Source organism: Cucumis melo, chromosome 10, assembly GCF_025177605.1.
Source record: "Cucumis melo cultivar AY chromosome 10, USDA_Cmelo_AY_1.0, whole genome shotgun sequence".
Classification (NCBI taxonomy): Eukaryota; Viridiplantae; Streptophyta; class Magnoliopsida; order Cucurbitales; family Cucurbitaceae; genus Cucumis; species Cucumis melo.
The window spans coordinates 377094-404386 of record NC_066866.1 but is presented as its reverse complement, the minus strand read 5'-3'; the positions used below and the strand labels follow the sequence as shown (position 1 = coordinate 404386).

The 27293-nt window shown below is 32.2% G+C and overlaps 3 protein-coding genes and 1 long non-coding RNA gene across 14 annotated transcripts; 2 read left to right on the top strand and 2 right to left on the bottom strand.

The window, feature by feature from the left end:
* The first annotated feature begins 268 nt into the window (after nucleotides 1-268).
* On the top strand, nucleotides 269-11144 carry LOC103489491 (CSC1-like protein At3g54510). 11 transcript variants are annotated; one of them, XM_051090978.1, is made up of 15 exons: nucleotides 269-343; nucleotides 443-513; nucleotides 605-729; nucleotides 818-881; nucleotides 3039-3179; nucleotides 4065-4128; nucleotides 4212-4424; nucleotides 4529-4723; nucleotides 5061-5359; nucleotides 5876-6155; nucleotides 6946-7224; nucleotides 7734-7967; nucleotides 8334-8477; nucleotides 9509-9601; nucleotides 9966-11144. In XM_051090978.1, the coding sequence occupies exons 3-15, from the start codon at nucleotides 651-653 to the stop codon at nucleotides 10002-10004; spliced, it is 2124 nt and encodes a 707-aa protein (XP_050946935.1). In that variant the 5' UTR covers nucleotides 269-343; nucleotides 443-513; nucleotides 605-650; the 3' UTR covers nucleotides 10005-11144. The 11 variants fall into 11 exon arrangements, 10 of the variants coding, with proteins under 10 accessions (XP_050946935.1, XP_050946934.1, XP_050946936.1 ...); XR_007824301.1 differs by lacking the exons at nucleotides 269-343; nucleotides 443-513 and adding an exon at nucleotides 1266-2803 and having other exon boundaries at nucleotides 654-729; nucleotides 9966-10434; nucleotides 10584-11144; XM_051090971.1 differs by lacking the exons at nucleotides 269-343; nucleotides 443-513 and adding an exon at nucleotides 1266-2803 and having other exon boundaries at nucleotides 654-729; nucleotides 9966-10033; nucleotides 10225-11144.
* LOC103489492 (uncharacterized) lies at nucleotides 10022-10898 on the bottom strand. Its single transcript, XR_537602.3, has 2 exons — nucleotides 10745-10898; nucleotides 10022-10503 (listed from the first exon to the last, which is right to left on the bottom strand). It is a non-coding gene; the product is annotated as an uncharacterized LOC103489492 (long non-coding RNA).
* Nucleotides 11145-13207: 2063 nt separating the features above from the next.
* Nucleotides 13208-19240, bottom strand: LOC103489494 (annexin D3). Its single transcript, XM_008448707.3, has 7 exons — nucleotides 18812-19240; nucleotides 17583-17728; nucleotides 16926-17153; nucleotides 16292-16504; nucleotides 16114-16203; nucleotides 13986-15565; nucleotides 13208-13700 (listed from the first exon to the last, which is right to left on the bottom strand). Exons 1-6 carry the CDS (start codon nucleotides 18993-18995, stop codon nucleotides 15362-15364), a joined length of 1065 nt encoding a protein of 354 aa, XP_008446929.2. The 5' UTR covers nucleotides 18996-19240; the 3' UTR covers nucleotides 13208-13700; nucleotides 13986-15361.
* A 4488-nt stretch (nucleotides 19241-23728) lies between these two features.
* On the top strand, nucleotides 23729-26730 carry LOC103489495 (annexin D4). Its single transcript, XM_008448708.3, has 6 exons — nucleotides 23729-23887; nucleotides 25183-25355; nucleotides 25451-25675; nucleotides 25817-26050; nucleotides 26156-26227; nucleotides 26328-26730. The coding sequence occupies exons 1-6, from the start codon at nucleotides 23845-23847 to the stop codon at nucleotides 26535-26537; spliced, it is 957 nt and encodes a 318-aa protein (XP_008446930.1). The 5' UTR covers nucleotides 23729-23844; the 3' UTR covers nucleotides 26538-26730.
* Nucleotides 26731-27293: the final 563 nt, after the last annotated feature.

Sequence of the window (27293 nt, the reverse complement as noted above, 5' to 3'; positions counted from 1 at the left end):
ATTCTTATCACAATGCAAAAAATGCACAGATTCTTACCATAATGAGAAAAAGGAAATCCTCTAAATGTTGTTCACACCCCCTTTTTCCTGGGTAGGGACAGCTCAAGGTAGCTCGAGACCTCTTGAGACCTCTGAACGAATCATTTTTGCTAGGCTAAATTTTAAGACCAATTGTATGCTTTAGTCCTTGATGTTTAAGTGTTTTTTTTTTCTCTATGTAGTCTATTAAGTATTGACATTTTTCAATTTATTCCTTTACTATAGATGGTATAACTTTGCAGTTTTAAGTTTTACACTTTATGTTCTATCATTGCTGAAATAGAATAAAAAAATTTCTATCTCGGTAAAGTTTTAAATGTTTTCACACTTAATGATTCTTAAATTTGTCTGTTTCATACAAAGAAGAATCTTTCACTCTAATCTTCGTTCTACTTTCTTGAAGACTCTGGAGAATGTATGAGCTTAGCTGTGAGCATACTCTTGAACATAAATGAAAAGAAGATTCTCAGTTAGGTAAATTAAATCACTCTATAAGCATACATAGGCAAACAATGTTAGAGTTGTTCATTGAGATTGGAGAGAATTAATCATTCCTTTGAAACAGAATACGAAGTAGTGAACCTCAGGACCACTGATCTGTTGTTCGTCCGATGGCACATGAAGACGCAAGAAAAAACAAGTGCTGCCATGTACCTGATGCTCCAGACCAACCTCAGCCTCTGCCATCAGGTTTCTGATTTCTTTCTTATATGCTCTTAGTTTCAATATAATGGTAGGGAAGAAGTTCATATAAATCTTGTTTCGACTCACTTATCAGGAACAAAGAGTTTTCGATGCCCACGTACACAAAAGAAAGGGAACAAAAGCTTCCTTGAAGGATGGTAAGTGGTTCTTAACCAACATGTTTCCGTTCCACCTATTAGCGATCCGATTCTGACATGTTTTCGTTCAATTTCTAAATAGTTACTGCCTTTTCATTGAGCAGATGCAGTCGGTTTAGCTGTTAAGTGTGTTTCATAAACTAATAGTTTTAGAAATTCTTTGCAGCATCTTTGCTTTGTGCTGTTGTTGGATTTGTGATGCTTGCTTTGATGTTAGTGTAACTACATGATAAACATCAGCAACTGCAGGATGTACACCAGATGCGTAACCAACAGCCAACTATATAGAATTTTTACTATGAAGGCATGACTGAATTATGTATCCATGTGATCCTATCACAATCTGAATAATTTCTAAATACCCTTTCTCTTCATATTTTTTAGTTTTTCCAGGCCTCAGACAGGTGCACAGATTTTCTAGTGACTTTCACACTTATACTTTTCATGCCAATCTAATGGGATGCGAAAACATGTGAAATAGGGATATTTTCTCATCCATTAATGGGTTACTTACTGCTATCGTTAGTTCTCTAACACACGCCTGCATCTCCTAAGCTAAAACGCAAATGATTATCCAAAGGATGTAAAGAACCAATCTAAAACAGATAGTTTTGTTAACTGACAATAGCAACCGATCAATCTTTAGATCATTGAGAAGCAGTTTAGTTTCGTTAAGGCCCAAACTTTGCAGTATATGGAAAGAAATCTAGAACAAGAATGATGAACAGGTCACTCAAAACAGCACAAACTTCTTGATATCAAAACAAACTTTGTGAGTTTAGACATGTAAGTGACTGTGTAACGCTCATTGTTTTGCTTCAAACGGAGAAAACCTTGTTGCTTATCAGAAAGCGATGAAGTCACCTGCAACAACTTGTATCAAACTACACATATATTGAAACACCAGCTGTTCCTTCTGAGAGGAATATACTCAAACAATTTGTTTCAAGACACTCTCAACAATTTTGTTGCCTATCACGATAGAGGAAAAACCGTCACCACTAATCAACTTGTCGGGCCATTAATCAAGCTGTTATTAACGGTTATTGATATTATTTCAGTAAGCGACCAAAGCATGTGCAGAAGCAGCGCACGTAGCACAAATTTGGCTAGAAGTAAAGAAAATGGTATAAAAGTAAATATGAATGAAATTCGTAAAAGTATTTATAAATATAGTAAAATATAGCGATTTGTAATAAAACTATAATAGACAGAGAAAAACTAGTCTACTTTTGTATATGAATAAAATATGATATTTTGGTTAATTTTTAAAATTTGTTAAAAAAGAAATGTCTCATTAAAAATTTTCATTTTTTTTTTCAAATATGAAAATTTGAAAGGGAGTTTGATAACTCAAGAACAATTTAAAATAATTTCCCTTCAAATAATTGCTTAAAGTGAAATTTAATTCAAAAAATATGATATGATGATAAATAATTAATAGGAAGACAACAGAATTAAGGATACGGATTCGACTCTATAATTTGCCGGTAGATTCGTTTACATTTTGCCACGAAGCATTAACTCAGGACCTCCTTGCATGTAGTTTCCCGCCACGTATCATCGACGACGGGACGGCGGTGGTTTCTCGACGGGGATGTTTAAGGATCGTATTGTTGTAGTTTAGCTCCTTCAAACAAAATGGATTCCGGAAGTTTGTTCGCTTCTGCCGCCATTAACATAGGCTTGGCCTTAATAGTTCTCTCCATCTTCTCCATCCTCAAGAAGCAGCCATCAAATGCCGCTATTTATTACGCTCGCCGACTCTCTCTCCGCCACCGCATTTCATTTGAACCTTTCACTTTCCATCGACTTCTCCCTTCCGTCGCTTGGATTCCTCGGGCTTTTCGCGTCTCCGAAGATGAAATACTCTCTTCCGGTGGCCTTGATGCCCTCGTTACCATCAGACTCTTCAAGCTCGGGTGCAATTTCTCTGCATTTTCACTTCTCATTTGCCTCGTTTTTGCGTTATTGAATCTCGATTGGGTTTAACCATTTGGTAAAAAAAACTTTGCCAGTTTATTTTCTTAGAATGATTTGATCTTCACGTCCTTTGGAACTGCTCTAAGTTTATGATTGATTGGTTTCAAGTTAGTCATGGATAATTTATATGCGATGGTCTTCGATCAACTTAATCTGGTTTGCTTCTGGATGTAGCATTACTTTCTCTTTCGTGAGCTCTCTTATTGGGTTGGTCGTACTTCTCCCCGTAAATTACTTCAGCCAGGATAAGTCGTCCGGGAGCTACCATTCTCTGGATTCTTTGACAATATCCAATATCAGAGAAGGATCTGACTTGTTAGTACCGAATCTCCTCGCCTTTTCTGTTTCATTAGCAATGTCTCATTTCCTTGTAGGTTATAGGCTAATATCTACTTTAACCCTTAGATTATTATTAATTTTGCTTTTTGAAGTTAATTCGGTGTCAATGGCCAATCTGATCCTAGCTCAATGGACAAGGCACCAATTAACATCCAAAATGTTGATTGTTCGATATTGTTGAACAAAAATGAACAAAATAAAATAATTTTAATTTAATGTAAATGTAAAATTTGATGCTAGAATTGTATATAATATGGAAGCCACCAACGGCTCATAATCAAGTCAATGGCTTATGTTGACCAGAATTATACTAAGCAGACGGTGGAAGGATGGTTATTTTTGTTAATTGGCTTATATGTTCGGTGTTGAATACAAATACTGCCTTAGCTGTTTAGAAAATGCATCCCATTCTCTGGCATTTCAGATGAATACTAAGATATTTGGTTATTCCAGAGTATACAACTCTTTGAATCTACTAGGATTGTAGAAAGCTGAAACTATGTTGATGCATGTCAATCTGCCTCTGTTAACCTGGAAATACTTTTGGGTTTAGCTAGACAGAAAAAATGAAGAAATGAGTGTTCGACCAACCACACTTGCACTTAATTCTTGAGTTTCATTCAGCGCATCACTTAAAAATGCTCATTTGTTACACAGCCTAACCCAATAAAGCAGATCCATGTACATAACTGAACAGCTGAAAATTGACAGAAGAAGTTAGATCAGCTTAACTTTCTGTGTCTCATTTTATATTTGTTCTCCAGTCATATCTATATGGTTTTCTAGGCCTTTAGCTCTGGTATAATGAGCACCCTATTTTCTGCATCTATGTTCTTCATTAATTTTTTTCCTTTTCCTCAGGCTTTGGGTACATTTTTCATATTTATGCTTCATATCATTTTATGGAATATACCTCTTGCATAAGGTAACTATTAACCCTGAAGAAGCATTTATTTATAACAGATACGTGGGAAAATATAGTTAACTGCATCCATCAATTTGTTTCAGGAGTATAAGGGGATATTGGTTAAGAGAATTCAACAACTTAAGAGCATGAGACAACGGTCTGATCAGTTTACTCTTCTAGTTCGTGAAATTCCTTTATGCATTGAACACAAGGCTCATGGGTGTAATGTTGAGCACTTTTTCTCAAAGTATCATCCACGTACTTATCATTCTTACCAAATATTATCTGATGTAAAAGAGCTTGACCATTTGTTGGTAATATTTAAAACTTCTTGAGTACTTGAGATATAGTTCTTACTTTACTTAAATGTTCTTATTAAAGACTTCTGATCATCTGATGCGTAGATGATTATTTGCAGAAGAAGGCGAAGTCTATCATGGGAAAGATTGAGGAAGGAAGAAAAAAGTTCGGTTTTCTGAATGATAAGAGAGAGCCCTTGCTCTCATATACATCTCAGCAAAATGCAATGAAGATAGCTCTCCTTGAGGAAAAGCTTCGGAAGTATCATGATATAATTCATAACTTGCAGGTCCAAACTGCAGCTAAGCACAAGGTAATTTTACCAGATTCAGTTATTATACTTCACCGATACTTTATAATCTAGATTCTAGTATTGGAGGTTGCTTGACTATGATCGTCATTTTCAATATAAAAGTAGAAAAAAAAATTCTTGTCATTTTGTTAATCAGATGCTTTCTACTGACCAGGTGCTTTGTATTTGATATTCTCAGGGCAAAGTAGTTCCATCACATCTCTTTATGTTGAATGATAGTATTAGACGATAGTGTGATATGCGTGCTAATACCCCATCCCTTCTGGTAACTTAAAATCTTGGGATTCTTCAGGTCCATAATACAGTACTTATCATTTGAATATTTTATATGCTGTAGGAGCTTCCTGTAGCCTTTGTTACATTCAAGTCTCGTTTGGGTGCTGCATTGGCTTCTCAGTCACAACACTCCTTAAATCCTCTTATGTGGATCACTGAGTTGGCTCCAGAACCAAGGGATGTATCATGGAAGAATTTGGCAATCCCTGTTAGACTTTTGCCCATTCGTGAATTTGGAGTTATTGTTGGGGCATTCCTTCTTACGATTTTCTTTGCAATCCCGGTCACTGCTGTTCAAGGAATAGCCAAATTTGAGAAATTAAAGAAGTGGTTTCCACCAGCCATGGCAATAAACATGATGTAATTTTATTTTTGTGGCATTTCTTGTCTTATGAATCATCCTGTTATCTTTTTTTCTTCTTTTTATCAATTGACTCCTATTGTCCATTTTCATATTTTTTTCCGTTTCCTTTGGTAAAAATGTTATGTAGTATACAGTTTTTTCTTCTTTCATATAATCCTTGGTTTCATTTGATTGGATAATGTGTTAATTCCATTATCACCCTTCCACTTATGGCCTAACAAATAAACGTCGAAAATTGATTCTTGTAGCCAAGTAAAACTCATGCATTTGCTGTTGAGGATTACTATTATTTAGATTTATTTCCATTTTGGGTCACCACATCTTGAAATCTTGAGAGCTAGTGTAGTTATCTGAAAGTTTGAATGAAATGTGCTTACCCAACAACAAGCATATGACAATTATATTGCTTCTTTTATGTATTCTTTCTAAATCAGATTTCTCTTTCTGCATCTCTGATATCCATTTATTAGACTGCATCCATGAAGATTCTAATGCATCAATTTTTCCTTCAGACCAGGATTAAGCTCCATTGTGACGGGTTATCTTCCCAGTGCAATCCTAAATGGATTTATATATGTGGTCCCTTTCGCAATGCTTGCAATGGCCAAACTAGCCGGCTGTGTTTCAAGGAGTAACGAGGAGATAAAAGCTTGTAACATGGTTTTTTATTTTTTGGTGGGAAATGTGTTCTTTTTGAGTTTATTATCAGGATCCTTACTGGATGAACTTGAAGAATATCTTACACATCCTAGAAACTTCCCCAGTCATCTTGCAAGTGCTGTATCTGCCCAAGTATGCCTCTTGTTCATAGTTTCTGACTGCTACACTGCGTCCTGAGTGGATTTGATTCTTGAATACATTGCATGCATGCTTGGAAAAAATTATTTGCTTTCAATGTATAGATGCTTTTTGTTTTTAAATTTATCAAGAGAAAAAATCAATTTCTGCCCTAGCTAAACTTTGGGAGTTGCATAAATTGAAACTCCAAACTAATAATTGTATCAATTTAAACTTTAAACTTTATATTTATACTTTCATAAATGAATCAATTTACACACTCCATTAGAATTGTGTTTCAAAATCATTAATATACAACTTTCACGTGTATAAAAGTTATTTATTTGTATGGATTAACATAATATTAGAAAGAAATGCTAGAATCAATTGGGTATTAATGATCTTTTATTGATATGAATAGTTTTCATCAACTCATCTTCCCCTATGTTAAAAAAAAAGGAAAAAAAACTCATCTTCCCCTAGTTGTCTATACTTGTTTAAGAATTACATGATATTTTTTTCTTATTAATTTGGTGAGATGCTGGGAGAAGAATAATTTTATTGGTGAATTAGGAGTTGTTTTTAAATGGAATGAAGTGAAAATAGTTATAGATCACTGATGGAGGGTCTAAAATTTGAATTGATTCACTTATGAAAACATAGAATTTAAATTATCTCAGCTATTAGTTTAAGGTTTTAATTGATACACCCCAACGTTGAAAGGTATGAGTTGATTTTTACCCAATTTATTAATATGAATTTGCATCAACTATTTTATTGGTTGGAGGTTACCTTTGTGTTACAGGCTGATTTCTTTGCGACATATATATTGACAAGTGGCTTATCAGGATTTTCTTTAGAGATTCTTCAACCTGGTTTACTATCTTGGGATCTTCTAAAGTCATGTTTATGTTGCAGTAGAAAGGAAAAAGAAGCTTATTTGTACTCTCTCCCACATGCTAGAATTATCCCTTTTATTTCTCTCTTCCTACTCATTGGCATGGTATATGCAGTTGTTGCACCATTGCTGCTTCCATTTCTCATTGGCTACTTCTGCTTGGGCTATGTTGTATATGTCAATCAGGTTACTTCTCCCTCTAGTCTTATTACCCAATTGGGTTTTTCTTTTATTTCGTGTAAGTATTTATCATCTATATCTTGTTAGAGAAAAAAATGGATTTTTCTTGAAACTCTGGGTTTGGTCAATTGTTCCGCCTATGGTGAGCATGTACTCCTAGCCTAAGTCAGGAATGGTTAGTCTTGTGTACTTGTGAATGGAGAATTAAGTTCATGGTGCTGGTTTTGTACATAGGTACAACCTATTCCTTTTCTCGAACAAGAGATTATCTTTTGAATGTTTTAGTGGACATTTCGCTGGAAACTGGTCTTCAATCTTGGACCATTGTTTAACAATTTTAATTGTCCATTCATGAATTGACCTGAGTGGTTAAGATTTTGATCACAGTCGTCGGTCAATCTTCCCCTACATAAAATAACATCAAGGTTAAATAAGATCAATCATCTGACTTCAAAATGACTTGTTTTTAATGAGGCAAGCTTCTAAATGACTTATTTTAAGCTTATTTCTTGCAGATTGAAGACGTTTATGCAACCACTTATGACACATTTGGACTATATTGGCCTCACATTCATCACTATATAATAATAGGGATCCTTCTAATGCAAGTTACCATGATTGGCCTTTTTGGACTGAAGTCCAAGCCAGCAGCTTCCATTTCCACAATTCCACTACTTCTGATAACTTTATACTTCAATGAGCATTGTAAGAGTCGATTTCTTCCTACATTCCACTGCTATCCGATACAGGTAACTCCTACCCATTTGCTTTTTAATTTTTATTCAAAATAGAACAGAGATATCAATGGTTGCCACTCCGAATTGAGCACCTATGGTATTGAATATTTTACTAGCTTCATTAGTGGCAAAAATTGACAAAAGAACTTTGAAGGGTGTTTATATGAACTCAGCTCAACCAATGTATGTCTAAGTTGATTGAGTATTTTGAGTCTTAAAAGCTGAATTTTTTTTTTCTAATGCTGCATTTATGCTCAAAGAAATGAAGGCCTAAGAAGCTAAGGAAGGAATGATCGGTAGAATATGTCTCATAGTAGCTGTATTATTTGAAAGATAAACGCATATGAATAAAAACTCTGTGTAAATTGCTTTGATCAGGAGGCTATGGAAAATGATGAACTTGATGAAAAGAGCGATGAATTGGAAGTTAACTATGAAACAGCAGCCGATGCTTATTGCCTGCCCTGTCTGCAACCTCCGGACTTCTTACTGGCATCAGTGTCAACCTCCACACAGCAACTGGTAAATTCAACTTGATTACAAGATTTACCAACTTTGGTAGACACCCTCGTAGAATGTGATTTAGAAAAAATTTTGTGGGAAACCAGATCTGAGTTTCGTTCCGTTTATGAACAAGAACGTGTGACATCAGCATCTAATAAAGTTGGATCTTTAGTAGGTTCATAGCAAAGTACTGAATCTATTGATTACAATTGTATTTCCCGTCTATTTTTTGTTATACAATTTCATGTTGAGTTTGAACATTGAAGAGTAATAATTGAATGGATACGTCCATTAGGTGGTCATCTTCTGATCCTCTCTTAGATGATTTGTATTAGTTCCTTGCTTCTTGAATCCTAAATAGAGATATCGTTGTGATTCATAATCATCCTATTAATATGTGTACTGTTTTCTAAACAAAACTTTCCAAATGATTTCTTGGATTTAAAATGATGGAAACTTTAAGGCGTTGTGAGTTTCTCGTGACAATATAGCCAACAGTACAGAAACTTCTATGGCCAAATTCCCCATTCATATTTTGTGAAGACCTACCCATATGTTAGCAAAAGAAGGAATTTCTCATGTTCCACCAGAAACTTGTTGTCATGCATTCCTCCTTTTTCCATCCTTTACATGGGTATAATGGAACATATCAATATATTTTCTTCTCTCTATTATTATTGGTAATGTTTTTGTTTAGTTTATTTTTTTCTCTAGTGATGTAGTCTAAGTAGCTTCAATGGATAAAACTTCAACAAATCACTCCTATGAATCTTTTATTAAAGTGATAAATTGTTACATATAAGAGGGGAGGGTCCTATTTATAAGTTCTATTACAGGTGGGGTAAAAAACGGGATTAACCTAAAATGTTACTCAATCATCCATCGTTTGCTTCATGTCTGAGGTTTCTGGTTTATAGTATGCATTTAACGAACTAAGATAAAAAAGATAAGTGAACTTGTTCTTCGATTTTTCTTTCTGTTTTGGGAATTCATGGCTATGGTCTAATCGCTGATACCCTTTCTTGTTAACTGGCTGGTTTTGGGAACAGATGAGAAGGCTTTTAGTTATTGGTGGCATATATTCTTTATTAATCTCACCAAAGTCGCAGTTCGAAAGGAATATAAATGAAGAAATAAACAAGGTTGAACATTCTTCCAGAGCAGTATACTAAGTTCATGCTAATATGAATGCATAATTATTAGGATCATAATGTTTGTACTTTATCAAAATTTTCTCATTGATTGTTATGGACTCATTAATTTAACTAAAATTTGTCTCCTCTGAAAGTTATAACGTGTTCAGATTACTATTTTTGAGAAGTCACTTTCTCTCAGTCTTTTTTTAGTCTGTTATCATTGATAGCTTGTTTTGCTTTAGCTTTTCGTCATTTATTCAGTTACTTTAAGTCTACAATGACCATTACTTTCGCAAGACACCCACCCACAGTTAGAAAAAAAAAAAAAATTGTTTCTACAATTGGCTCCCAAATTGTGATTAAATTTCAGGTACAAGGGGCAAGTAAAAGCTGTCATAAACAAGTGTAAATTGGAGATTCACAGGATTTGTAGTGAAGGTAATGTGAATATATTTTGGGCCAAAATACACACTGGACTCAACATATTTTGTTCTATTGCTACATTGCATGATCAACACCCCACCTTGAACATAACAGTACATTACATGAGTAGTATAGAGAGCTCACTGTCTCTTTATTTTCCCCCTAACCAAATTATTGTTTTCTTCGTATATCCTCTTGACTCTCAGCTTGAAGCCTTCTGATCATTTATGAACTTCTAAAATGAAACTAAGATAAAGCTTAAGGTTACTACATGTGTTCTTATTCCATTGCATTATAAGATCGAGCATACTTTCAAGGATGGCTGGGGAGCACTGGTGGATGATATGGTTTAGGAAATGGCTTCTTGATGATTGGTTGATGAGGAATTGGCTTGAAAATGGGCTTCTTGTAGAATGGTATGTGGTGAGGAAGAAACTTGAATTTCTCTTCTTTGGCTTCTTCTCCATTTTTGGTGATATCAGCTCCTGCATAATGAAAATATGAAAATGCTCTTAGATACTGTTTCCTTACCTCTTCTACTAGAATTTTATGTACAAATTAACAGGTGTAGTATGACAGAACAAAACTGTGATATCGTTCAAAAGTGGTTGTGCAAAACAAGCATTTTGTGCCTGAAAATGACTGAAACGCTGACTCGAGCATAACTTAACTCCCACATATTGTTGAAAGTGACCCAAAAAGAAGAAAAGGAATTAGTGAAAATACCTCGAGCAGGCAGAAAGGCAGCTTCATTTTCTTCTGCTGCATAGCAGAAGTTGGCAAGCAAAAACAAGGAGAGAAAGACGGCCATACAAATGGAAATAGTCTTCATTGCAAAAGTAGAGAGGTAAAAGGTGGCAGAGCCAAATTTTGATTTGGAAGTGCTTATTGGTTCGGAAGGGCTTTATTGTCCCATTTTATAGTGTAGCTATGAATGGACAAAGTGTTTACTTTGATAGCTACTTTAGAGGGTGTGAATTTGACTGCTGGCTTAGCTAAAACTATTCATGATTTTTTAACCTTTCTTCAAAGGGCCTTTAAATTAAAGGTTTGTTTAAGAGTCGGTAATCTCACCCGCTTGTTCTGCTTAGTATTTATTATCATTTAATCCAATTTCCAGCTGCCACCTATATCTTTCTATCTTTTTACTAACCTCTTTTTTCGTTATCATGACGCACTTTTTATTTTTAATTTAAGTTTTGAAGGAATATTTCTTAATTCGTTATATATATATATATATATATATATATTTTCCATTAGCATTCTAAACTACAAATTTTAAAAATAAATACGCATATTGCGTTTCTTTTCAGTAAATTGTAAATACTATCATTAAACATTTTAATCAATTTCATATTTCTTAAAACCAAACAATTTTACCTTGATGTCGAGATTAATTGATATTTTTTATTTCTTTTATACATAACTTATAAAACATAGTAAAATTTCATCTACCAATTTCAATACCAAAAAACTAACAACTTAAATATTAATTTAAATTAAATCCTATACTACCAAAATATTTGTGGGTTTCGATATTTTGTTGATATAATATTGATTCGATATATTGATCATTATTTGGAATGCTTGTTTTTTTTTATACCAAACTTTATGAAAAATAATAAATGGTAGTATTTAATGACCTTTACATAACCAAATTATTTCAACATCCATTTTATTGCAAAAATTCTACTACTACACTACCTACCATACAATATTAATTTATTTAATGCCCTACATTACCACAATATTCTTAAAAACTATACTATGTTATGGAAAAGTAATAAATATGAACATTGTAGTATTTAGCGTTGTTTTATGGTTTTTTCCTCCTTGCATGTTCTAACCAAATAATAAGTTTAAAAAATTAGGCTCATAACACATATTTATTTTTACAAAAATAACAAATAAAAAAAATTCAAACCTCCTTAAGATACATTTGATACAAATACTTGGATTTATAACAAAAGATTTTGAATTTTCGTTCAAGAATTGGATGGAGAAAAATATGTATATTTATTGTAAAAATATAAACCACAAATAAGTACTATTAGATGTATCAATTTTGTTGAACTTTTTTTTTGTGTGTGATATCTACAAAATGGAAAAATATATGACAAGCTAGTAAATTATTCCTAAACTCAAATTGAAAACCACAACAATTTTTGTTTTTCCAGTGACAGAAAAAAAAAAAAAGAAACACTTCTTTAGATGGCTTGAAATGAATGTGTGTTTAAGAGTTGGAGTTTCACTCGGCTTTATTTGCTTTGAGTTCATATTAGCATTAATTAATTAATCAAGTCTAGTTTCCGATGCCAACCTATGCTAAATTATTAATACACCATTCGTTAATTAACATCTTTTTTCATTATTATGGGATAATAACTCTATGTTGTTGGATTAATCAGAAAACTAAACTATGTGCATTTATTTATTTTTATTGCACATCTTCAAAAATTACCTTTTTTTTCTCCTTAAATTAAAGTTGTTTGGCCTCAACAGTTGAGTACTTTATCACACTACTCCCTCTCTTTTGGATTTATTGAATCAAAATTAATTGTTAACGTATGATATTAAATTTGCTTCATCCTTCCCCTAAAACTTTTGAATCAATTGGAAATTCTAAATAGTATCAACTAAGTTCATAAGTTGACGAGCAAAAGCAAGGACAGCAGAATGGCCAAAAAAAAAAAACAGAGAATCAGTCTTCATTAATTATTATTCCAAAAGAGTTTTATATTGTGATGAGTTTGGTTTATGTGTATCCTCATTATTATATAGCCTTCAACAATAACAAAGCCATTTTGAATGGCATCTACTTTTGGATGTTGAGTGTTAATTTAATGCTCTGAAAAAGTTTGTGGGTTTTGTATCAACTTTTATTTAATTTTTTGATGGCTTAATTATTTAAAAGTGTTTTGTTTTGAGAGGGAAGGGGAAGATTAATTATATTAATTATTTAAAAGTGTTCTGTCCAATTTTAGTTCATTCATAACATCACTCAACATAAACTTGCCTTTTCTTGATTTTTGGCTTACTTTATCATGTCTATATTCACCAATAGCATCACTCAACACTGCTATTTCTCATGGATTTCTTAGATCAAAACCAAGAGGAGTTCAGTAGTGCCTTAACTGTTCCATTGGTAAATAAACAAAAGCACTTCATAGTTGAAACTTACAATGACAGTTTAAACAGAAACAACACAGACAATACAAAGCTTTATTTGAAAATAACTTCATCCAAATAATATACTTAACACAAATGACAGAAATAATAGAACTGACGGCTTCTTTTTTTTTTTTTTTTTTGGTAAATAAAATTAAACTCTCACTTCATTATGTCACAGACAACATTGTCATTCTTATATAGCATATGAAAGTGGAAGAAGAAGGGATTTTTCAAGGATGGGTGTGGAAGACTGGTGGGTGAATTGGCTTCTTGAAGAATGGATGAACTGGAATGGGCTTCTTCTTGAATGTAATTGGCTTCTTCAGAAAAGGGTGAACTGGAATTGGCTTTTTATGGAATGGGTGAACTGGGATAGGCTTCTTGAGAAATGGATGTTTGTATGGAATTGGCTTTAGAAATGGTTTCTTGTAGTATGGTTTGTGGTGATGAAGAAACTTGAATTTCTCCTCTTGCTCTTCTTCTCCATTCTTAGCTGTTACACCAGCTGCTCCTGTATAAACAAAAACGTTTTACATCACACTAGGTCTTGTCAAAATATATATATATATATATGTATGTATATTAGTATGAAGCAAATCGTATAATATGGTCAACCTAAACATAACTCAACTAATTTAGATAATTTTTAAGGTTCAAATCTCGCACCCATGCGAAAAGACATATATAATTAAAATATTATATATAAATATATATAAAAGATGTGGGCAGAGAACCATTTTTCATTAAAAGGAGATGTGCAAAAAAAAAAGAAAAAGAAAAAAGAAAAGCAAATTACCTTTGCCAGGTTGAAATTCAGCAACACTTTCTTCTGCTGCATAGCAGAAGTTCACAAGCAAAAGAAAAGACAGCAAAATGCCTAGAAAAATGCCAGCAGTTCTCATTGCAAAGCAGAGAGGTGAAAACCACAACCAACTTTGCTTCAAATTAATTAAATTTAGTTTGGTTGAGAAGGCTTTAGGCTTTGTGATGAGTTTGTTTTGCAAAACCTTATTTTATATAAATCTTTATCAGTGAGGCTATATTTTGACTATTGAGAGGCAACTACTTTTGAAGCTGTGTTAATGCTGCTAAAATTCTTGGTGTTAAAAGTTGTTTGGTTTAAGAAGCCAGTTTACTTACTTGTCTCAGCCTCCTTTTTTGTTTAGGGTTTATTTATTATTTGCTTTTATTTCCAACCACCACCTTTTTCTAAATCACTTGGAACCACTGGATTTTATTTGAGACTGTGTTCCCTCTTCTCTTTTTCTAATACTACATTGTTGAATTAAAAGAAAAACTCGGAGTTTCGTGTTTATTTAAATCTTTTCTAACACAAAATTGAAAGTTTTAAGTTTCTTTGGACGTAAAATTCAATTTTATATCTACTAAACTTACAAAAATCTTAAAAGTCCTAAAAAGTTATTATACACTCTAGAAAAGTTCAATAAATAAATAGAGATAAAAGGTCTCAAAGTTCAAAGATTGAACTTGTAATTTAACCCATACAAATTCTGTAAGGTTCATTACAAAGGATTTGAGCTCAGGATGAATCCATGATCTTATCTGTCCTAGTGAAGATCTCTATTGGGTCTAGAAAGCAACATAAAACAATATTATTCATATACTCATACAAATATGCTCGATAACAAATTTGTTCTGAGGAACATAATCTTTTCTGAATTACAAGAATGATTTTATTTAACTCAAATACATTCTTCTTAGTTCTTAAGACATTTTTTGTATTTATTTTATTGACCTTACAATATTTAATTTTCCGTCATTTATAGGCAATTTGGTCAGAAATGAAGTCTGTTATATAGTTTAAGTATAGGGAAGGAAAGACTTGATTTCTTTGTTAGTGATTTGAAATATTGTTATAATTTATTATTAGGCATATATGTTAGCAGTGGCACTATTTTAACCCATATTAGGGGCCTAAGCATAAAAATTAGATAAACAAATAAAACCGTACCAAGATACAATATGTTCCTTTTTTATTATTTATTATTTCTTGAAGAGAAGGATAAAAAAATCAATCTTCCAAACATATATATATACATAGATGAACAAGATTATTTATTAAAAGGCCTACAATCAATACCCAAAACCAAACATGGAATTTGCAATGAAAAAGAGAAAGGTAAGAAGAAGCAAAGAAGAAGATGGCAAGAATCAAACATTAGCTCCAAGCAAGATCATCAACATGTCCTTGTAGTCTCCAGATGTGTCGCCGATAACATCATCGTCAAGCTGGCCTTTGAACATGTTGGAATACGCTTCTCTAATTTTCATTGTGTCTATCTCAGCTCGACTTACAATGGCTCTGGTTAGAGAATCTTCGTCTGTTCCAAGTCCAACAATTGCCTTGTTGATTACCTGGACCAATATTTCACAATGGTAACACCCCATGTAAGGTGATTGAACAAATATTACTCTCTTATTTTTAATTCAACCAATATTCTTTCCGAGTTCTCCTCAATGATCTTAGAGTGATTTATGTGCTGTGTTATCAAAATATACAGCTCTTGACGAAACACAAAGCGGAATAAACTTGAGAGTTCAAAACTTAAATAATCTTTTCCTCTATTTTATTCAATTGAGAATGTCTTTTGTTACTCATTTGGATTTGGGCTGTTTTTTTATGTGCTTCATACATCAAGAAGATTGTTTCTCGTCCAAATAATAATAATAACAATAAAACAACCTTAAAGTTCAAAAACCAAAATGTGATTTAAACCAATAATAAACATTTTGTATTGACGGGTTTATCCTAACGAAGTATTTCAACTTTCAATCAAATGAAGAGAGAAAATGAGTTCAAGAAACATATATTTTTTTTCCTTTCTTTTCTTCTATTAATCCGATTAGAAATACAAAATGAGGGGAAAAGCAGACCTACAAACTAGAAGGAAATAATATCTCACCTTAGCGAAGTGTTTTTCAGGAGTGTCAATGCACAAAATCGCCATTTTGAAGAGCGATTCTAAATCACCAGTTCCACATTTCACAATGTCCTGTAAATGAAATGCATAACTGAACTTCCAAGAGGGAAAAAGGAAAGACAAAAAAGAAAAACAAATCATTTGTTATTGAAGGCTGAACCTGGTCAATAGAGTTTCCATACTTTTGCTTATAGGATGCAAAGGTTGCTCTAAGCTGAAAGAAATTCCTTGTGCTGAGTATCCAAATGACGCCGCTGCGGTTTAATTGCTTCGCTTTGATAGCCTCATGTAATAAATCAGCTTCTGAATCAGCAACGATACTGTCCACCACCACTTTATCATGCCTGAAGGAACTCACCACACCAACTAAAAGCTACACAATGTCCAAACGAAAGGTTTTTCGTGATTGCAATCTCAGCCGTAGTATGCAATGGCATTTGATAAGAAAATGTACCGAACATTTTATGGACCAAAATGGCAAGCCTAACAAAAAAAAATGCTTTGAAAGAATAATGTCCTAAAGAATGAAACATTTTCTTCCATGCAACTTATCTAACATCAGTTTGAACGCACCGAGCATCAATGGAGATAAAACTTTAGTTTCATTTTGTGGGGATTTCATTTATAGTCTTCAGCTTCTAGAAATCAAAAATGAATCTTGAGCAAACCCTGCTTAAAACTAAACGTTTTTGGTATTTCATCTGAGAGTGGCTAATTTAGACAACTCGCCCAAGAAGTCAAGCCCATGCATCAATTGAGTTGAGACCATACGAGAAACCTTTTTGCCCTTTTACCTTTCTAAGAGGCATCGGGATGGTGGAGAAAATGTCTTCTTCAAGTGAGCAATCAAAGAGAGAACAGTAGGCCTGTCTTACAGCCATCAGATGGTGAGGAGATGTGGCACAGGCTATCTCCACTAATACTTGAAGCTCACGGACCCCTTTCTTATATGACCTCAAAGCTTCATTTGCCAATCTTGCATCCCTCTCTGCAGGATCATATGCCCACAAAATTGCGGCTTTCTACTCATTAAAAAAAAAAAAAAAAAAAAAAAAAAGCTTAAATTAGAGATGGATTTGGGAGAAGAAGAAAAAAAAAAGATACTTCTGGAAATTAAGTGGCTTTTGCTCAATTCCAGCTCTAAGAGCAACTCCTTGAACATCCAAATTTTCACATCTAAAAGCATGAGAGGCGAGAGCAGGGGGGAAAAAAGCTAAAATAAACAAAATACAAATTATTTGGCTGCAAAGTCGGAACATGGACATTGGGTAGTGTTTACTTAGGCCCCACGAGACTATTGCGCTATATTGTGTGCGTTGAGCTTTAAAAAACACTGGATAAGTGTTTCTTGTATAGAATGGTTGAGGGGCTATGAATGTGAATTGAGAACGACAAATGGGAATATATTTCTTCTTCGCAAACGTAAAGAGAGTTACTAGTAATAAGCATACTCTAAAATCACCGGAGAGTTCAGCGTGGATGCGATCAATCAGCGACTCGTTGTATAGCTCGAGATAAGTCTCTCTAATTGCCTTCCTTTGAGCTGCATTTCTTTGTCCTAATATCCTTATCAATGCCTTCTCATCCGTTCCCCATCCTAACTCATTATGGGAAATAGTATTAGAAATAGAAAACACAAATAACAATCATGCATCAAGAAGACAAGAAAGAAACGTGAAATTGTGATATCTAGGATGAGTGATCAATTGGGTGAAAAGTACAAAATAAGAATAATAATAAAAGAAATTGCAGGAAATCTAGAACCAAATAGCTCTATTTCATCAGGAAGCAAACTACAAAGAAACTTGAATACTTACAAATTAAACAACAACGGCTCGGACGTAATAAAAAAAATGATGATGAGTATCAGCTCTTATATCAATTTTGAGCAATAGGTCTACTAAGAAAAGAACACTAAATGAGAGATTTTAACATTGTTAAATTTTGATTACGGCACGGAGTTGCACAAAATGAGAAATACAAATTATCCTAGCTAGACAATCACTCCTTAGGGGGAAAACACCATAGATAACAAAAAGAAAGAAGGAAAAGCATGAAGATTTGGCAGGGTCTAATATGAGTAGCAGGTGTGGATGTTTGAAAATTTGAAACCTTTGACCTCATTTACCATTAATTTGTTCACTTAGACTTTCTAATGGATTCATCTTTTAAATTTGTTTTTTAGTTTTAATTAATTTTGAAAATTAAAATATAGATAAAGAGAGAGAAAGTAAGGTAGCTTTCTGAATGTCTTCGACTTTTTAAATTAGCGCAAACTGCCAAAATAGTTTTTCTTTAAAATAAATAGTAGATTATATAAAACAGAGAAAAACAGATTTTGATAATAATAAATAAAAAAATAAAAAACAAATACAACAATCCATACAACTACAGAAAAGTAAATCAATAAAGAAAATGAGAAAAAGAAAACTGCAGCCAAAGAGTTCAACATTAGCTACCTCGAAATCAAGAAAACTGAACTGACGATAACTTCAATTCAAAGCATTACATTGAACTAATTACAGAACACAAAAAAAAAAAAAAAAAAAAAAAAAATCAATCAGTGAAACAAAAACATACAGAATCCAACAGATAAGTCGATTATGAAATATGGAGAAGTTGGAAAAATAGACAAGTAAAATGAAAATGTGAAAAGGGAGTTAGTTTCATGGAAAGCAACCATCAAAAGCTTTCTTGAGCCTATCACAGTCCTCGGCTGGAGAAGGAACGGTCTCCGGCACTCTCAGAGTTCCCATATTTTCCGTCCGAAACCGTTGTTCCTCCGACGAAAAGGAATGAGCAGAATCCGATTTGGAGGATTTGGATTTCCTCCAGGATAAGGATTTGAAGGAGAAACTGCTCATTTGGGGAGGTTTTTTTTTTTTGTAATGTAACGTAGCAATGGTGGATAATCCAAAAAAAGGAATTTCTCTCTGTTTTCGGTTTCGTTTTTCCCTCCCTCAAACTTCGATACAAAACAACAACGCCAATATAGCTTATTTTGTTTTCCCCTTTTTTTCTTTGACCAAAATACCCTTTCTCTCCTTCTCTTTTCACCTCTATTTCCCGGTTCACTAATTTCTGAATTTCTTCCAATTTTAGTTCTTAAACACTTTAAATAAATCTTATATTTTTTATTTTCAAAATTTTAATCTTTTTTATAGGCACTTGATTAAAAAATAATAAATAAATAATATAAATAAATAAATAAATATAAGATTAGAATGATGTGAGAGAGTTTGCCATGATGGATGTTTGCAAAGAAGGGTTTGCGTATAATAATTTTGCAGCATGAGGCCTTGATGTGTTGGAAATGACAACAAGGTAGGGTGTTTTATAGAATATTAGGGTGGGTGCATATTTAGTTTTTGATGAGTTTGTGTACCGAATTGCAAAGAAAGTAAGAGATGGGATGGCCACGTTTTCCTCAAGGCGTTAAAAGTGTTGGGTCCCTAAAACGACCAACACGTTTGTTTCATTAACGGCTTCCGGTGAAAGCCAGCTGTGTATATATATAATTGATGTTTATACGTTGTCTATTCAAATGATTCTTTTTTTTTTTTTTTCTTTTTGTCGTTGCAGAGATAATGCTAATAACTATTATTATTGTTATTATAAATATCCAAAAATTGTGGGGTTGGTTTCGGTATATTCCTAATTTTGAAAATTATTATTAAAGGGCAGAATTCATCAAATTGAACATTTTCTGTAGGCTTAAAACTTTGAACGTTGGATCTTCATATCACTAAAGATCCTACATCGATCATCCTCTTAGATGGGATGAAGATCATGTCTGCATGCATAAGTTGTACAGCACTCAACTTGATATGTCTTTGTGAATATGTCACAAACTCGTTTGTTTTTATCCTTGGATCTTAATATAATTTATTGTAATTTATTGGTGTTGTTTGTTCTATATATATCAGCTTCAAATTATAAGAAATTATCAACCTATTTTTTTTTTTTTAATATAAACTATCGTTTCATAACATTTTTTTTATCTCAAGAATTCTGTATTAGTTTTAAATGGGAAAAATAATGAAAAAAGACGAAAATCAGAGGATTTTAGGACTTTAATTGTCGTAGGATTTGATAGGAGGATTTGTTTTGTTATGGGATTTTAGCACAGCTGGTGATGATATTTACTTATTTTCTACACATTTTATATATATGTTTAAACTATGTGGTTGTACGTTGGTTGTAATGAAATTTAATTTAATTTTTCTTGTTGGACATCTGTCCTTTGGCTTTTAGTGAACATCTTTTCAACTTTGGCAGTATGTTTTGTGGCTTTTGAAAGAAATTTTAAATAACGTTTGTAGACATAATTCGGTCTCTGGTCAACTTATCTGTGTGTGATGTTTCTTTTGTACAATTATGAGTAGGGACGAGATTTCAATCCACATTTCGTGCAGTTGCAAATACACTTTTGTATGGTTCAATTGAATTATAATTTATTTTACTTGTGTAATAACTTTTAATTTGGTATATAATCATTGTTCATTTTCGTTAATATCAAATTATATAAGATGAACTCTTACGGATCATGAATTAAATATTTTTTTCAAACAATGAGGATATAAGATGAAATTTGGTAAAATAAGAATATATTAATGAAACCATATAGGTGAAAAAGAAAGAAATTGAATGGAGAAATTTGAAGAGATATAAGCATGATGGCTGTCTCCGACCACATCTGATGAAGTGAACACTGTCAGCTTCATCAATAATTTAAAGCAAAGGCCACTCGATTTTTATTTTAACAATAATAATAAATAGAAAGTTTAATAAACCAATGAGAAAATCCAAATAGCAACCCTTTGCTTTTGGAAAAAGTTAATCCCTAATTTACATATATATAAATCTCACATGAACTTCGAGTGTTTATGGTTTGGATATTATTATTTAGTTGAATTATTGTTAAACTCAAAAAAAAACAAAAAACAAAAAACAAAAAACAAAAAAACTCCCTTATGATCACTTTCTTTCTTCTATTCTTTTTTATTTTGTAATTTTAGAGGACATTTCAAAAATATTTGATATTTTTATCAAATATATATATTTGGATTAATTTAGTGAATCACAAAATTGATTTAAAATAAGAGATTTTAGAACTGATGAGTAAAAGAAAATTTGTGCATTGTTTATATAAAATGTCACATAATTGTTCGAGTGTAAGTAATATACACACAATTAAATCATGTATATAAATGCATACAATTCTTGCAAGATCAGTATATAAGGAATATTGTCAGTTATGATACCCTACAACCTTACAATTATAACTATGTTAATGTCTGCCTTCGTCCTATCTAAAAAATAGCCACGAAATAATAAAATTGATATAACTCAAAATATTTTTTTTAACAACAAATCAGATATTTTTCTATAGTACCATTTATGTGGTGTAGATTTATATATTACAATTTGATGTTGTCACACTCATGTCGCTGATGGGAAGGCCATGGCACATTAATTTGATTTAATACACACACTAAAAAATAAGTCTATCATGTGATTCACACATGATTTGATAGGCCAACTAACTAAAATAAATAAAGAAGAAAAGAAAAGAAAAGAAAAAAGGAACAAAAATCTTCATACAAAATAAAAATGAAAAAAAATATATATATATATATATATATATATATATATATATATATATATATATATATATATATATATATATATATTTCCCCACACATTTAATTAACATTCATTATTTAGTCCACACCAACCAACTCTTCTTCCAAAAGACTTTCTTTATAGTCAAATTAAACATATAAACGAAGCATCCGTGAAATTTAGTCATAGTCATCTTATTTAGTTTGATACGTGTATAAATAAGAAAAAAATATAATAACACCTTATCACGTATGTTTAGCCATTTATACATACACACCCTATTTGAATTTAGTGAAATTCATTAATATGGGCGATTGAGATAAAAGTACTCCACATATGCGTTCACGTTATTCTTTTTAAAATTCATAAAACGTTTGACAATATCTAGGCATTGATTGAGACATGATATCCATACATTAAAAAATTGTTAGATAACTCATTAGTTCACATGCACCATGTTATGTTACTTTAGCTTTAAACATATTGATCTTAATAAAAGTGATAAATATTTAACGCGACGACTTAAAAATCAACGAGACAACACACATAAAATCTATACGTATTTATGTTATTTGTTGCATTTAAAACGGAAATGACTCAAACATTTTTAATCACAATAATTGGAGATAAAAATAAAATATTAGTGAAGAACAATATTCATAAAATTAAACAGGGTCAAATTATTGGATTGAAAGTCATGGCCTTTCTTGTGGGAGTTTGACAATTGAGACGAAGTGTATATTTATAGTTTGTGTGTAAAGAAATTGAATACAGCTAGCTAATGAAACAATACAAATATTTAGTAGATAACTAATATAAAATTTAATGCATGATTTCCATGGCATCTTAATAATATATTGTACACCATTTTTTTTTTCCAATAATAATCGATGCAGATTGTCCACTCAACAAAGTTCATGAAACGATTAAAACATTCGAACTACTACTCTTAATAAAAAGCAATGAAAAAACTGACCATTACATATTATATTATTTGATGAATAATTAAATAATAATAACAATCCCAATCAATTTTTTTCTAAATGATATATAAGATATAATAATATTTATAAAATTCCTAAAAACATAAAGGTAGAAACAAAGTATACAAGTAGAAGTTGATTGAATGATAATAATAATAATAAACAATTCACCTCCTCAATCGATACAAAAGAAAATGTTATAAAATATAATTGTTAATTAAATCATATAACGTCAATAATCTAATCAATGAGTATACTCATTCTAAGAAAATATTATATTCGAATAATTCTTAAAATATATATAATATATATTGAAAAATTTTGTGGGTCGAAATGCAATTCGGGAAAAGTATGGACGTTTTGTAATTCCTAACAAATTAAAGGGGTGTGTAAATAAACAAACGTTATGGCAGGAATAGCAAAATACCGCAAGCCTAAGGAGTGAATAGCAATAGAGGAAGGGAAGAATTGAAAGGAGTTTGAGAGAGAGAAGTATATCTTTATTGAACACGTCATTTTTAAGTGTTTATTTTAAAAGCGTTTTTTGTTTTTTCAACGGGTTTTTTATTATTATTATTATTATTATTATTATTATTAAAAAATATATTTATTTAAAGTTTTAAGCGATTTATTTTCCTTTAATTTTTAAACTTAAGATCATTCGTCACTTAATTAATAGTTTTTCTCTCTCCCTCTCTTTCGGAAAGTAACGTGTAAGATAATTAACATATATCATAAATATAAAGTCTATGAGCTAAGTTTCAATGGACAACATTAACAAATTATTACAATCTAGATGTTATTTTGGTAAACATTATGGTTAATGGAAAATAAGCAAAGTTTAAGTTACTGACTTTAGAGAATTAAATGGTTAAAAATAAGAGTGTATTTGGGATAAACTCAATATTGGGATGTCATTAAGAAAGTGGTTTTAATTGTTATAAAACCAAAATATTAAAATTCTTAGAGAAAATGACGAAAATGGGCATATTGAGTTTGTTTTATAACGCGGGAGGAATTACATTACCTGATCGTACTCTCTGCTTTCTTCTTCTTCTTCTTCTTCTTCTTCTTCTTTTGCTTTCGTCTTCTCTCCGATTCAATAATGGCGGATTCTGCCATTGAAGTTCTCACTCGTGCTCTCTCAGGTTAACTCCTCATTCCTTCTTCTTTCATTTTTTCTCCCTCTCTGTTTTTTTCCCCCTTTTTTCTTCTCTTCATTACATAGTTAATCCAATATCTGTTTCTCCATCTTCAATTATCTTCATTCGGCGTATGTATTTTAGTTTTCGCCGAGAAGTACGTTCTCTGGCCTCTACGTCGGTGTCCATACTCCGTCGCGAAAGCTTCATCATAAACTCTATGATCTTCGCCGGAGACACACAACTTCCGGCTACGATCACAGTTTCTCTCTGTTTTCATACAGATCGCTTTCGTTGAAATTTACTTAACTAATCGTTATCACTTTAATCCAATTTTGTGCTAAGATTTCTATTTCTATTTATTGATTTTTGGTTAAACTCGCTGCAATTTATAGATAATGCAATCTTGATTTTGGAATCCATTTTCAGTTGAATTACCTTTATGCCCCTGCATACCTTTCTATTTTTCCTAAAACTGAAAGTTTAATTCTTATGAAAATCGCTTTCCAGTTCTTAATCCCAAGTGTTTCTTTTTTGTTTTTCGGGAATAATAATTCCTAAAATTTTAAAATGTATTTTTTATACTCTTAATCTTTAAGAATATATTTAAAGTTGATGTACTAAGGTTAACCATAAGTGTGGTTCATTGATATTATTTGATCGATCAAAGACTGATATTTTTTTCTTTTTAGAAAATTAATTAATTGTCAGCTTTTCTATTTAAATTTAATTGAAGTTAATAATTTTATGTCGGACGTTGAGAAAATTCTACTGCTTTTTATGGGCATTGAACAAAATTATATTGCTTTAATTCGAATGGTTACCTAATATGATTGTCTACAAATTAATTGATATATTTTTTTTCAATTTATATGATACCTAGTGTAAGATCCTACTTACTAACAATTTTATTTGAAAATCTCCAATCAGCTACCTTTATCTTTTTATGGTTGTAAAATTGTTGAGGTTTTAGCTGAATTTCTGTTAAAAAAAACTATATTTCTGAATTTTTTATTTTGATCTCTACTTGGAAAACTATTGTTAGACTTGGTATAGTTTGAATTTCACAAGCTTTGATACATAGGTTAAAGATAGGGAGTCTTTTAAAATGGTCACAATGGTATGATATTATTCACTTTGGATTGTGACTTTATTTTTTGTTTTAACCCAAAAAGTCTTTGTTTTAGTACAATATAGGATTTAGGTCTTAAAACTAAATAAGATAGATAGAAATGTTAAAAAAAAATGTTTTGGAAGTGAGAATCTAAGAATAATGCTGAGAAATGTGAAATGAAAAACAGGGCATGGAATAAATGAAAATGCAATGATAGAGACATTGGGAAAATGGAATCACGAGGAGAAGAAATTGTTCAGAAAGAAAAGTAGCCATTTTTTCAGTGAAGATGAACGTTCCTTTGAGCGATGGGAAGAACATGGGATGAGACTTCTCAAGCATGAATTCATGCGCTTTAAGGTATCCTCTTTTTTCAATCTTTTAATAAGAATTTTGAAACAAAGCTAAAGGTAATTTATATAAATATACAAGTATTTATGTTGTATTATATATAGAATGCTGTGGTTCTATGGACAACACATCCATGGGAAAGAGATGCTCGTTTGGTAAAGGAAGCATTGAGCAAAGGGCATCATGGCCAAAACATTAACATCTTAATAGAAGTGGCTTGTACTAGAACTTCTGATGAGCTTTTGGGTGCTCGAAAAGCTTACCATTCCCTCTTTGATCATTCCATTGAAGAAGACGTTGCCAGCCACCTCAATGGCCCTGAACGCAAGGTAAACTTCCTATTTACTTTTCACATTCCATTGAAAATTCAAGGCTAGAAAGAGTATTTATATGCTTAGTTTTCAAAAATAAAAAATTATATAGTTATCAAACGAAGATTGAGTGGTTGGTGTAACTTTGGAACATTGCAGCTTTTGGTAGCATTGATGAGTGCATATAGATACGAAGGACCAAAATATAAGGAGGAGATAGCAAAATCAGAAGCAAAAAAGTTTGCTCATTCAATTAAGGAAGCAAACAGCAAAAAAAGCAGCCTCATTGAAGACGAAGAGATTGTGAGAATACTCTCAACAAGAAGCAAACACTTTCTTCATGCTCTTTACAAACACTACAACGAAATCTCAGCAGGTCGCTCCATTGATGAGGTACCTAATTCTAATTAATGCTCTCTAATGATAAACTTATGGATGAAAGAAATTAAAATGCTTGCTAAGGTTTGAGATTCTTTTTTTCTCTCTTTCTTTTGGCAGGATCTTCACGGTGACTTGAGGCTTCAAGAAGCAGTTTTGTGCTTAACCAATCCTGTTAAGTATTTCACTCAGGTATCTAAATCAAACCCTCTTGCGTCTTGCAATAAAAGCAAAATTTTCTTATATTTGTTTCACTGTTACTGAATAATGTCATTTGTTAATCTGTGGTTAGCTTCTGGATGTGTCATTAAAAGCCGACGCAGACAAGAAGATAAAAAAGGTATTGACTCGAGTCGTTGTTACGAGAGCTGATAATGACATGAAGGAGATTAAAGTTGAGTTCAAAAAACAGTTTGGAGTTTCATTGGCAGAAAAAATTGGGTCTGTTTGCAATGGTAGCTACAAAGATTTCTTAATCACTTTGCTGGCAAGATCAGATTAACTATTATAGTTAATATGAATAAAAATATTTGAAAATTGAAGTCTTTTTCTTTTTTTTTTCGCTTAGGAGATCGAAATTTGCTGTGTTTGATTTCTATGTATGAGTTGGTCGCTTTTTCATGGTTCTCTTTTGCTTACGAGGCTGTGTTGTTCTCCTTTGCCATAATAAATTTGAACACTGAAATTTGTTCATACATGTTCGTTCAATCATCACACACACACACACACACACACACACACACACACACACACACACACACACACACACACACACACACACACACACACACACACACACACACACACACACACACACACACACACACACACACACACACACACACACACACACACACACACACACACACACACACACACACACACACACACACACACATATCCTTTGTGTTGTTAATTCTATAGTTCGTGGACAGGATATCATTTTAACTTTTTTTTAAAAAGCTCAAAATATACAACTATATAATATATTGAAGATTCGTGTTAACTTACATTGGGCATTAAGTTGTGATTCCGTATCATGGTTTGCCCTCGTTTCTTTTAGTCAAGAATACTAACAATAAAATATTATATTACAACTTGATTGTAAATGTTTGTTGTGAGAACCAAGTTTCTGAGTTGAGTTTTAAGGGCCTATTAGACCAACATGTAGTTCTTGAAGCAAGAAGTTTAGAGTAGAAAATATTAGAAAAAACAACTTACGGAGAGAGCTTCAAAAGCTGAGAAGCATAGAAAAAGA